At 47.1% G+C, this 13,791-nt stretch overlaps 1 protein-coding gene across 1 annotated transcript in view; it reads right to left on the bottom strand.

Moving 5' to 3' along the window:
* LOC115311518 (flavin-containing monooxygenase 5) overlaps positions 1–13,791 on the bottom strand; it is a 65,788-nt gene that overhangs the window by 34,703 nt on the left and 17,294 nt on the right. The window contains exon 2 of the mRNA XM_040212506.1: positions 9,335–9,752. Within this exon, the coding sequence (XP_040068440.1) occupies positions 9,335–9,752 (418 nt within the window). The remainder of the gene's footprint in view (positions 1–9,334; positions 9,753–13,791) is intronic.

Genomic DNA, 13,791 nt, shown 5'->3' with positions numbered 1-13,791 from the left:
AGATCCAACACGCTATGAGGTGTGCAGCCAGTGTTCCCTCTCTTCTCCCCTCCCTATTAATATTAGTCCTGCCCCCCCCCCCCCCCCCCCCCTCAGAGGGTCCTCAGGATCCGCCCCTGGGGCAGACATGGCAGAAGAGTTTGAATCGGCCAGATGTCTTGACATCCGACCGCGGCACCTCGTTCAATGTCGCGGAAAACGACGGCTTTGCTGACGACGCGCGAATTGAGTTGTCTTTGTGATGCGCGCTTTCAAAACGTATAGTCATAATATAAAGTCACCAATAGGCTTGTAGTGCTAAGACCTTGCGATAAGTTAATCAAGATACTTGAATTCAAAATCGTAATGTACGTGGTTTGAGGTTTTTTTTTTTTTTTTTTTTTCAAGCGCGTCGGAGGAGTACGAGTGCGATAACTTCGTCTGAAGAATATAAGGAAGAAAATTTTTTTTTTTCTAATCAGAATGGTTAGACAGTCAAGATTTTTTGATGCTAGTATGATTAAGACCTAGCGGGGACCTGCTTGAATAATCTCACTATAGGAACAGAGTACTTGAATAAACAAGAAATTTGGTTTCTCTAGCAGCCGAATCATTCTAAATAGCCGATGGAGTAAAGATGTTCTTTCTTCGAGATTGCGCCGGGACCCGACGACGGAGGGAGCTGATGGTCGCTGACGGAAGAATAAATAAGACAGGACTCCGCGGATAGGGGGAAGAAAAAAAACACGTCTATTTACAAGTGAAGCTGATTTCCGAATGTCACAAAAAGGTCCCACCACGTGCTGTCCTCGTCTTCTTCTCTTCTCTAAAAATGTCCCCTGCCCCAGCTCGCACGAGCGTCGCCAGTTCACCCACACACAGGGGCACACGTGCAAACGCCAACACGCAATGGAAAGAAAATGAAGCTCGGTCCTGTTCCCGCGTCCACTCACGGTGATGGCGGGGCCGATTCTCACACCTCCCGACTAAGTATATTTTTTAGACCCGAAATGTCAAAAATAATATATATAACATCTAAACTCAAACGCGAACGCATCTCAGTCACACCTTGCACAGAGTTTGTGACTCGACCCGCAAGAATCCAAACTATAAGAGACATTTCCACCAATATGCAAATCATATACAAGTAAAGTGATTCTTACTGTGCCCGCCAAGGCTCTAATGCTATCGTGACTAGCCTAGTGTCCGCACTCGTAATATACACTTAATGAAAGCAGGTACTTAAAGAAACAAAAAGAAACGTTACATGTATAAGGCACACATACATAAAAAAATATGGGAAGAAAAAAACTGTTTTCGTTGTCCCTTCTTACGATGAACTTTAACACATCTAGTTGAGTCATTAAAATCTTCCAAAGGACGCTCTTACACTGTCTCACAATACGTTCTACCACGCCCTTGGATAAGCTCCTCGCCGTCGGCGTACAGCCACGGGTGTCGTCGAGGGCCCTCAGGAAGGCCTCCTTTTTGGAAGGCACCACGAACGGCTGGTAGCGGTCCGACAGGTGGTCCCGCTCCTCCTATACGTACTCTTCCACCGCGTTCTTGGCGTCCACCCACTCTTTCTCTATGCGGTCCGTGTGGACCATTTAAACATCGCGCTCCACCAGATGGTCCATCTCGAAGGCTCTCAGCTGCGGCACCCGGACCTCCACCAGAAGCTCCGTGGCCTTTGCCTGCTTCTCTTTTGGGCTGGGCCGGTCCTCTTTCTTGACGGGCTCGCCCTCGGCCACTTTGTCGGGGTCTCCTCCCTCGGTCAGGAATGCCTTTTCGCTACTCGTCACCCCCGCCACCGCTAGGTCGCCGTCGTTTGCACGCCCAGCACTTGCCTGTCGACCGTCGGGCTTGCGGTCCATGGCCGAGGCGAACACCACCGAGAAGATGCCGCGCAAGTTGAGACGCACTTTCACCTTGATCCCGCCCTCGGCCGCGGAGACAACCTTGTTCCCCGTAAAGCTGCCCAGCTGCAGGTCCGGGTGGGGCACCACCGCCTCCTGCGGGTACCTGGCCTCGAGGTTGAAGGGCTTGCTCCGGGAGAAGGTGAGCATTTTGATGAAGGGAAGCTGGTGCCAGCAGGGGAACACCTCTGCCTGGCTGTCCTCTCCCTTGCCCGTGTCGTAGCACAGCTCCATGGGGTAAGGCTGGGCATCCAACACCGCAAAGTCCCGCACATTGAAGATGGGTGACCGCATGGCACACTGCAGGGCACCACGCCGGGCCACCGCCTCGTCCTGGTGCAATGTCGTCGAAGGCTCCCGTTGGAACACCTTGCGGACCAGCTGCTTGACCGCCGGCACCCGGGTGCCGCCCCCGACCCGCTCCACCGACTCCACGTCCGGCGGCCACAGCCCGGCCACCGTCGGCGCCCACGCCATGGTGCGCTCGGCACGCGCTAGCAGCTCGGTGGACATGGCCTCGAAGATCTCCCGCTTCATCTTGCCCGCACCGTCCCGGTCGTTCTTGGAGCACTCGACGTTGAGCGGCAAGTCGTGCGGGTTGGCACACATCTGCTTCTTGAGCTTCTCGCACTCTGTGATGAGGCACATGAGGGCGCACCTGTTGGTGGCCACGTCCAGCTTGTAGCGCTCCTTGAACTCCTGTACAAAGTAGCGCACCAGCACCATGTCGGAATCGCGGCCCCCGACTCCATCGAAGGTGGTGGCCAGCATCTTGAGCCAATCCTTTTTGAAGGCAACCAGCGCCACATAAAGCCCCGAGTGGGCCATGTCCACGAAGGCCCTCACGCGCACCTTGTCCTCGGGCAGGTCGTTCTTGTAGAAGCCGAAGCTGAGCGCCCCAGTCGTCTGCGACCTCACCACCTTCGTGAGTAAGCGCGTCTTCAGCTTCACAAACCATCGGTTCCAAGTCAACCCTCCCGCAAGCCAATTTTAGGCTGTCGTAGTCATCGGACGTCAACAGCATGTCTATGCCGTTAACCAGTTTTTCAGTGACGGCGCACAAGAGCGGCACCTCCCGAAGAACGTACTTAACGTAGCTTGTGGGAAGAGTCATCGGTATATAGCGCAGAACGACGCTCACGCTGTTCCCGAACGCCACGGTCAGTGTCACTCTTCCGGACGACCCCTCCAGTTCAGGCGCCACCCCATCACGCACAACGCTAATCTCCGCTCCGGAATCGATAATCGCCTGCACTATCCTCGGGCCGCATTTCACCTCCACTCTCCGCAACTCAGCGCGCGTACTGTTCTGATTGACGCTTATGTCCTGGGACATACTCTGTTGAGATGGTGTCAAATTTGTTGAGATCTTGCCCACCACAGAGTTATTTCCTTCTCCATCTGCCTTCTTCCGTGGACAGTCACGAGAAAAGTGTCCTATTCCCTTGCAGTTGAAACACTTCACCCGGGAATTGTTAGGTTTAATGCCCTGCCTTGGGTTTTCGTGTTTCTCCTCGAGAGAAGTGGCCTTTGTTGCGTCGTATGCGCGGCTCTTAGAGCCTGACGGGTGACCTCGCTTTTTACATCGCTCACCCTCGTCGAAACGGTCAGCCAGTACCGCCACCTCCAAGGGTTTCAACCAGTCACCCACCTCGTTGAGGGTTACATATGCCTGCATTTCGGCGGGCAAGGAGTCCCTGATGCGATCGGACACCATCAGTGCGATTAAGTCCTCAAGAGATTCAATCCTGCGGCTTCTAGCATAATATTCGAAGCAGCTCTCAACCCGAGTCGCAAACTGAGCCCAGGACTCTCTTCCCATTCTGGTGGCTTTAAGGAAGAGCCTCCTGTACTCTGCCGGCGACAATCGTAGCTCTAATAGAACCCGCTCTTTTATTGCCTTATATTCACTTGCCTCCCCCACGGGCAGCCTATTCACCAGAGCACGCATGCGCTCCGTGAAACAGGGTCGCACCAGGGATCCTCTCAGCCGCTCAGGGACTTCATACGTCTCGAAGACGTGTTCTACGCCGTCAAACCAGCTCGGCACTAATATTTCGGACGACGGCGTAGAAGTCAGTACTCCTTTCATCAATCTTGAAAAGCTTAAAACTTCATCTCGGAGGTTGACCTCCATGCCGCCTCCACTGGCTCGCGTTCGGTTCCCTGAGCGTAGATGTTCTAGCTCTAGCTCGAGACGTATTAGCCGTTCTTTCTCCCTCACTAGTTCTATCTCCTTTTCAATTAGGCTGTCTGATCGGATTCCTCCGTTCCCCTCCCCATGTGTCTGCAAGTTTGCCCCTAATTCACTCGAAGGTGACGATTCACCTGGCCCGTCAACATCCCTATTCCGACCCCTATTCTGCTCGGGCATTAGAACCGGCATCCGCCGCTCTGCACTGTCTGTATCCATGGAGGGCACACGTCAAAGAATCACCTTACCGTAAGGTCAACGACTGCCGCTGGATCACAGACGCAGCTCGCTGCTCAGAATAGTCAGGCACGAAATTGATGTCCGAGCTGTAGATTCGGGCGTTCCACGCTGGAGTGGGACGGCCTCTGGTCCGAGGTAGCTCTATCACCACGAAGTAGCTCGGTGGTCCAATCTTCAAGGAGCTCGGTGGTCCAGTCTTCTCTTTAGAAGGCTCCACCAAGGCCGCGTCAAGTCGCTGTCCGCCGATTCCGTTGTGAAGATCACGCCGCCGGGGTCCGCTGACGCAATCCTGTCGACTGCGCCAGTAAAGATGTTCTTTCTTCGAGATTGCGCCGGGACCCGACGACGGAGGCAGCTGATGGTCGCTGACGGAAGAATAAATAAGACAGGACTCCGCGGATAGGGGGAAGAAAAAAAACACGTCTATTTACAAGTGAAGCTGATTTCCGAATGTCACAAAAAGGTCCCACCACGTGCTGTCCTCGTCTTCTTCTCTTCTCTCAAAATGTCCCCTGCCCCAGCTCGCACGAGCGTCGCCAGTTCACCCACACACAGGGGCACACGTGCAAACGCCAACACGCAATGGAAAGAAAATGAAGCTCGGTCCTGTTCCCGCGTCCACTCACGGTGATGGCGGGGCCGATTCTCACAGATGTGCCGAAATATTCTAAATTTGAATACTATGAATTTGAAAAGAGAACCATAGTATTCTAGAAATCCCATTCGTTTCAAATTCCACGCTCGAATATTCCCGCAAGCATACTTTTGCAAATATGGGGCCACAAACACAGGGTAGCGTTTATCTCGCTTTTAGGCTAACGTCTCTAACATTTAGCATAATTAGAGCATTGGACGCTTGTGAGACGCTTAGCAAAAATTAGACGTTTGGCAAAAATCAGACTCCTCTGTGCCCGTACTTCTGGCTATAAAATATATAGCACTTCGAAACCGGAAGTGTCTCCAAGTGTTTTACAGGTATTTCAAGAGGCATCCAGAACGAGGTGCACAATGAAATCAGTTAATCAACTCGCCATTCTTACCTTGCGCATGTTGCTTGGAATGCCGTAGTTTTTTTTTTTTTTTTACACGCTGTACAGATTTGTGTAAAAATACCATCAAATCTACATGAATGCCGTTTGTGCAGGTGAGTTAAACGGCGAGTGGCACATAGTACAGGGGGCTGATCGTAACGATCAATCGGCCAATTAAGTAAAATTTGTTAATTGATAGTTTAATTAAAAAGTAGACATATGGTTTCAATTAAAAACTCGCTGAACATCATCAAAACCACTAGCTCCTTAAATCAGCAATTTTCAGAAAACATTTGAGCGCTTAAAAAGCGCATTAGCGCATTAAAGCTGCCGATGGTGCAGCACGAGCATGGCTAACGGTGCGATAAGGGGTCCGCGCGCTTTTTCCGTCTCTTATCATAGCCACAGCTTCGTACCTGTTGCGCGACTGGTACTTGGAACAACGAAAGAATAAAATCATTAAGACGAACACACCCTACGTGTTTTATTATTTCGTGTTTCAAGTCATCTGTGCCAACCTGCTCTGTGTTCATCACCGACTGGTACATTTAGCGCACTACTACGCTTCCCACGCGCTCAAAGTACGTCTAAAAATTATTGGCTTAGAGGTTTTGGAGGACGCGTAGCAGGTTTCTAATTGAGACCATCTGTATATTTTCCAGTGTTGGGCACAATACTCGATAAAAGTATTTAAATTAAGCTACTAAATATCGGCTTCGTAAAGTTTTAAAATACTACTCGAGTTCCTTTCACTGTAAAGTACCTTGAGTAGAGTACAATTAATTAGAAATGTAATTCAATTACTTTTGAAGATACTTCCGAATTCCGTAATTTGTATCAACGTCAGTGACATGCACATTTATACAGTTACGCAAATTTGGTTTACCAAATGGTTTATTAACACGGAAACATACAATGGCAAAAAATATCGTATGTTTTTTTATAGAGTCCTACCATAAGGAGCAGAATATCACTGATACATGTTACAAAATATTTCTGGGACCAACAAAGAAAAAAGAGGTCGCTTTAGGTATTCGCAACTTTATCGAATTTCAGAAAACAACGCAGAGTCGATAGGCGGGACGCTACAAATCCTAAAACGCAACTCATAAAGCGGTATCTCCAACGGATCGTCGTATTTTTGTAAAAGAAGGGCGCGCTCGCACAAGGCCGAAAAGACGCCTGACGTCGCGATTCTCACATGATTGACACGGCACTCGGCGCAGAAATCCTTCAAGTAGGTTGCGTTCAGAAAATCACTAAACGTTGGGGAAGGCTTTGTAGGCATTTTTAGAGGTCACCCTGCTCGTAGTTAGTTTCCTGTCCTCTTCTCTGCTTATCAATGTTCGCTAACAGACAGTGTTCGCGAAAGCAATAAGTGCCGGACTGACGACAAAAGAAAAGAAACAAAAGAAACCTGGACGTTTTGCCATAGCAAGGTCAAATATACAACAAGCAAAAAAGAAGTATTTTCTTTTTGTGTCCACTTTTCATTTTCTTCTATTTGTTATTTTCTTGACACTGAAGTCTGCATTGTTGTCGTGAGTCGTTTCCCGTTCTGTATGGCACCTGAGTGTGGCAATCTCTACTTCCGTACATACATGGGTAAATTACTTCCAAAATGTAATTTAATTACAATTACCTTGCTTCAAAGGTAGTTTAACTCCAACCAGAATTACTACTAGGTGGAAAGTTATTAATTACCATTACAGATTACTTTTAAAAAGTAATGAAATTACTTTACCAATACTTGCTTCTGAAAGCGACCCGACTTGGGCCATATAACTTTAAACGAGTTGTATAGAATGCAACGTATTTGTTCATTCCTTGCCCCAATGGTTGAGGAGGCTAAAGCATCGCTGCATAGATGTCACGTATTGTACTTTCCTTTTATGAATTTCGTTAAATTCACGATAGAAATTCACAATTTTGGGTAGTGGAGTACTACTTTTTATATTTTTAATAAATAATAATAAATTTATTCCTATGCTGGAAGACGCCAGGCGGCTAACGAAAAACTTGGTTTGAAAGTCTTTTGTTAGCTCGGCAAATAAAAATGCGACAATTGGTCATATATGAAAATCTTAGAAGTATTAATCCAAACGCGGCTAATACGACTGCTTTCAGATACAAATAACATGGTATTATAAATTATTTACATGGAGTTGAAATTATAATGGCTCAGAAATCTAAAGAACCGAATCCAGGCTTCCGAGTCACTGCTGACCATATTCACAGGTGCGAAGTCACTCTCCAAAATGCTTATGCAAGAAATATCCGAAGTAACACCAACTGGAAATTAACTTTAAAATAATACAAATATATAAATATGCGACAGTACTGAAAGAAAAACGTACAAAACTGGCAGAACAAAAAAAAAAAAAAAAAAGTAGACAAGTAAAACTTCTAAGCTCGGCTGGAAGCTGGAGCTCAATTTTTCTTTTCAATATATTGGCATGCTTAAGCTATTGTTTTTGCACGCTCCGCAGACGGCTCCATACGGCGCCGTTGAGGGAGACTCCAAGGAGGATTGTCTCTCAGCCCGCAGTGTAAGCAACAAAACAGCAACTAACGCAACACTGTCTTTGTTTTGCATGCATGTGCATGCGTGTCTATGTGTGCGAGTGTGTCACCGAGCGCTAGGCCGCTTGTGCGAGCGCTGAGGCTTTCAGAGAGGTTCCATCGGCTCAACAAAGTCTTGTAAAAGTAATTGTAATTGTGCCTAAAATTTCGCAGTTACACTAGAAAGTAATTAAATCACAATTACAATTCCTTTTAGCCGAAAGTCATTAGTAATAACTACAAATTACGAGAAATGTAATTAAATTACAGTGATTCAATTGCTGTAATTGAATTACTGCCCAAGTATGCTTCCGGAAAACTACCCCTTTCGCTTGAGGAGTTTTTGGGAAAACTCTAGTGGAAAAAAGCCGTCTTTTGAAAGGCGAGGGGGACATTTTTATGTTACGAACTTCAGGGTGAAATATCAATCACAGTCGGCACAAAAAATATTTTTTTCACGAGCTCAATTGAGTCATTGGAGCTTATCGGAGCTAGCAGCAGGACTGGGTTGCGCGAAAGAATGTTAAAGTTGGCTCGTACCACGCCCACGCTACTTGAACCGAAAAACTCAGAAAATGGTGGAATGTCAAAAATGTATTTGAGATTACGAGTACAGGAGACTCAGAAATGTAATTACAATACTGTATTAAGTACTCCCCATCAAAAATATTTGCCAGATAAAAAAAGATACTTGAAAAAATATTTGAACTGCAGTATCTTGAGTAGAGTATTTGAGATTGGCACAAGCCTGATTTTTACGAATAAAAAAGTTAATTAACAAACGTTACTTAATAAACCGACTGATCGGGGGCGATTGACCCCATATACTATGTCCCCCTGGCCGTATAAATACCTTCACAAACCGCATAAGTGTAGCTTTTAAGGCTTTTTTGTTTTAAACAAATCTGTAAATCTTAAAATAAACACCCCATTTGCGATTAACCCCGAGAATTAGCCGAAAGCCAGACTACATAAAAATCAGAGATAAAATTGGCAGCGACCTTCATCTCCAATGTTCTATAATGTGGTAAACGAAATATTCAAGGTGCGACAGATTGAACTCGTGTAGAAGATCGTAGAAAAAATTGTGAGCAGCAGGAGAGGCTTTATTCGACGTTTCGAGCAGACTTTACTCGAAACGTCAAATAAAGCTTCTGCTGCTGCTCACAATTTTTTTTCTACGCCTGATACTGTCTTGGTGTGAAGACAGATGGCATGGCAATCGATGTGAGCACGGACGCCGGACGGACAAGGCTAGACTCTAAGGAGCTTCGCCCCTAAAACTCTTCTGAACCCGAAGGAAAATTAATCCAAAAAAGGCCGAACTTTAGTTATAAATCTGCGTGCTCGGGTCTGCGGGCTGGCTTCTGCATGTGTGTAGAAGTAGGCGGTAAGGATGTCAGACTCACCTCTGCAGCCACATGGGAGGCGTCGACGGCAGCGTCGAGGCCCGAGCTGCCGATGCCCACGATGGCGACCCTCCTGTCCTTGAACTGTTCTGCGTCCTTGAGGCTGTGGGTGTGTACGATCTTGCCCTTGAATTTCTCCATGCCCTTGAACGTGGGCACGTTGGGAAACCCGTTGTGCCCCGAGGCCACCACCACTGCGTCGAAGGTCTCTCGGCGCTCGACGTTGCCGTTGAGATCCTTGACGACGACGTCCCAGCGACCGGTGTACTCGTAGTCTTCGGCTTGTGTCACCCGGAGGACTTCGTGACGAAGGCGTATTTTACTTGTGATGCCAAAATGGTACGCGTAGCTCCTGATGTACTCCAGCATCTTGGTGTGTTGCATATAGTTGGGAGTCTCTTTGGGAGGCGGGAAGTCGCTATGGAAAACGTAAAGCAGCAGCTTTAGCGTGTTATTGTGCGATGCTTTATGGGCAGTCTTGTACACTTTACTGAAAAAGTAATCAAATACGATCATAACAATTTTCGTTTTGACAGCATTAATTTAGCTTGTTCGATTATTTGAGAAGAAAATAAGTGAGCGTTATTTTAAAAAGTGACCGTTACTTTTTCGATTACTTCATATTTAGGAATCTGCCTTTTTGAGGAATATTCTTTTGTGCATTTTGCATTGTTGGGTTAGGATATCAAAATCACAAACTAGTCGTCCTCTCAATCCACAAGTTTGGGTTGATCATCCTTCTTTCGCGTCTCTGCGGCACAAGCATATACATAGGAGGGAAAGCGTGCGGCTCTCTCCTGTAACGTTTGTCTCGTTCCTGCTATATCAAACAAATCGTTGGACGTAAAGCGAGTGCTAACACGCACACGAACCTAGAGCCTGTAATTGCCAACCTATTAGAATTATCCACTGCTCATCATATGGCGAATACCATAGATGCATTTTAAGCACGGCAGATCAGAGACGCATCCACGCAGGTACACAAAGTGTAGAAAAGAAAAACGGCAAAGTACACGAGAAAAAAAGTTTATTTTCAACAACCATTGCGAACAGCATGCAAAACTAAGAAATCAGTACAATTTTCTAAAGTTCCTTTCAGGCGCGACACATCGCACGGATTTCGATGGCGCAACGCGCGAGCGAACGTAATACGTGTATCACATTAGGCTGATGTGGAACAATATTTCTGGTATGTTTTACACATGAAACATGCACGTTTAAGGAACGCGTGTCCCTTGAAAGAAGGAGCTACTCATGGGTCCAGCTTCCTAGACGCAGTCAACAAAAACACGTAACCAGGTACGTCGCCATTTAGAATTAAAAAGGCTTGCGTCGCCGGCGCCCATCTCTGTGCACCATAAACCTACTCTCTCTTCTTAGGTTCATAACATGAGCAATTATTGTCAATGGACAAATAGCGGCGATAAGTGAACCGGCCTCTTTCAGTAATCCGTCGCTCCCCGAAGCGTCGAGGAGCTATACTTCGTTTCGGCTTACCTCTGGCCGCAGCGGGTGCTACGAATTTTTAGAGCCAATCGAAGGCCTTGTGAGTTTCCCGTGAACTCCGAGAGGAAGCGCCGTGACCGACGAGATAGAGGGGATTAGGGCGATGTCCCCTTCACCAGGCAAAAGTGACCACCAATTGACTTCCGCCATGTCGTACAATTTTGACCACTGCACACATGACCGTACAAAGTTAGTTCTGAGGCCTTTACGCAAAACTGAGCCGAGATTATTATTGCGATCGTTGTAAAAAAAACATAATAAACTATTTTTTAATACTGTTAGCCCCTGAAATCACTGTCTAGCTCCAATAAAAACCCGCAAAGCAGCACCGCGGCTGACGGTATCTAGCGGAGGCATTGCGAAGCTGCCCGAGTTTTCGTCGTAAAAGCACATTTTGGATTTAAAGCAAACGAAATATAACTTATCTCGTTGGTACTGTTATTAACCATCAATAAGCAATCGTTTTTGCGCGGTAGTTCGGTAATTTCTACGAGTAAAACTATAAGGACACGTGTCTAGTGGTCAAAAATGTGCAGCATGGCGGCGGTCAATCAGGGGTAACATTCAGCTGCCAGATTATCGCTCTAAGCCCCTCTCCCCAGTGTTGTACGAAACAACGTTCCTGAAACGCGTTTTCTTTTTTTTTTTTTTAAGGAGGAACGAAGAAACACCGCCGTTCCATTTTGCATCGAAGGAACAGGAACGCGAACTCGTTACATTATTACAGCGACGGAAGAAGGAACAGCGTTCCTTTTTTTTTTTTTCGTCCAGTGGAAAAATTAATACTTTTATTTCCAAGAGGGGAATTTTCAGAAAAAAAAAGTATAAAAGCAATATATTTACGAAGAACGTGATCTCGTGAACTTTTTTTTACTTACGGTTTATTTTGTGGGGTCTTCGCGCGGTAACCTTCGGGTACTATCGCGGACAATATGAGCTGAAACAGCGCTCCGGCCTGTGCACCGTACTACCTGCGCCGCCTGTCGCATCGCTCCGCAAACACGCCGCACCCTGAGGCCGAGATAAATTCTCACTTGCGCTCACTGCGCCGCTGCGCTCTTCCGGCCGTCTGCTGGCGAAAATATTCGCCAATGGAACCACCATCACGATGCGTGTGTCGTGCAGCCCAATGTTTCCAGCTAACATGCACTTGACTTGAGTGCCTTTCAAGAAGGCGCCGAAGTGTAAAATGCATTGTCACGCTCGTACCTTCCCGAGGAGCGCTGCCTGACGGAGCTCCCTTGGCCTCAAAAAGGGGCCGATCTGAATATCATCGAACACGTTTGGAGGCGCATCAAGGTAGCCATGTCACTGCGTCCCCTGTACCACGCCACTGCCGACGAATTCTGGGAAGCGGTGAGACGGGAATGGCTTTGGGCAGAGCCAGACTTTGTGGCCGCGCTGCGTGATTCCTTAGCAGAGAGGATGAGAGCCGGGGTCGCGGGTTAGGGGAGGATGACGCGGTATTAACTTCTTTCGTAAGTTTTACTGCCCCTCAGGACCCCTGAGCCGGACTTCTGCTGATTGGAACAAAGCTTGCTGCTACGGTTGTAACACACTGTTTGGTGTGTCGCACCGGTGCCGTGAACCGGCTCATAAATCTTAACTTCCACGCTGACTATTAATCTTTTGGGTCTGACATTTTTTCCAGGCTTCCTTTCTTTTCAACACTTCTCTCTCTCTCTCTGGGTCTGACATTGTGCTCTGAGAATATTCTTTCGATGAATTTTCAGGCTACTTCTCCGGACAGGTATATGACTGTTTGTCACACTTTATTAAGACTAAAACTTTATAAATAAAACACTGGTGTCTTGTCATCAGCTTTTCTTGTTTGAAAGAAATACGTGGGCCCGGTAATACTAAAATAATATTCTGGAACATTTCTATTCCAATCAAGGTTACAAAACCTTCGCGTTAACATGTATTGTTACCGTTGTTTTTAAACAGCTGTGCTCAATGAAAAAAAAGAAAACACTTTGGAGCCGGCCTAAATCCGGTAAAAAGATTTTGGTTAATATTTTACGATGTCCTACTTTGTAGATGCACTTAATCAATTAAAACCCACCTGCAACGTAATTTCAAGGGACTTTGAAAAACGATAATCGCTGCTGCAATTTAAGATAGTGCAACATTTTTCTTCCCCAGTCAGCGTTTTTTCGGCTTGATTCTACGCAATAAAATAAAGTAAATCAATTGCAAAAAAAAAAGGACGGCAACTGTAATCTTCTGCCGCCCTACCGCGCACACGCCCGCTGTCGCACGCGCCGTCTTGCGAGCAGACGGCCGGAAGAGCGCAGTAGCGCATCGAGCGCAAGTGCACCGGCGGACGTGCAGCCGGTGCAGCGGTGTGTCGACGGAGCGAGGTGATGTTTACGTGAAGATCACTTCTCGTATCCCGGGGTTCCCGGAGACCGGAGACGTCGACCGTGCTCGTCCGAGGCTCGCAGCAGTCCCCCCCACCCTTGCAAGAGACCGATGCCGTACGTGGTGTTCGGCAGAAACACATTTCGGGCCCATAATTACGGTCATAGTAGCACACCCCACACAAGTGAGTATGTTCGATTCGATTACCTTCAACGTGTGTCCACTCCGGTGTTGTTATCGGAAATCGGGAAACAATCGAAAACTCCTTGCGCCGTTGTATTACAGTCTCCTGTACTGCATTTGTACCTTTCTCGTTAATGATATCTGACTTAGCCAGTGTTGATTTTTGAACAATAAAGTTCCGTCGGACACCCCTGTATTGTTTCTTTTTCACCAAATAAAGTTCACGTATACAAACTTGCTGCCGAGAACGCAGAAACGACGGTGCGATGCTTGTCTTCAGCGGTGCTGGTACGCGGTCGAAGTTGGGACGAGCAACACTTTTCATCGCTCTCGGGTCTTACTTCTAGAGAAGGAGATGAATCATTTCCTTGGCTGATATATTTATTGCGCGTTGCGCCGCATTA

This window comes from Ixodes scapularis, unplaced genomic scaffold (genome assembly GCF_016920785.2).
Source record: "Ixodes scapularis isolate PalLabHiFi unplaced genomic scaffold, ASM1692078v2 PGA_scaffold7__128_contigs__length_106722199, whole genome shotgun sequence".
NCBI lineage: Eukaryota > Metazoa > Arthropoda > Arachnida > Ixodida > Ixodidae > Ixodes > Ixodes scapularis.
This window is presented reverse-complemented; position numbering and strand designations above follow the sequence as displayed.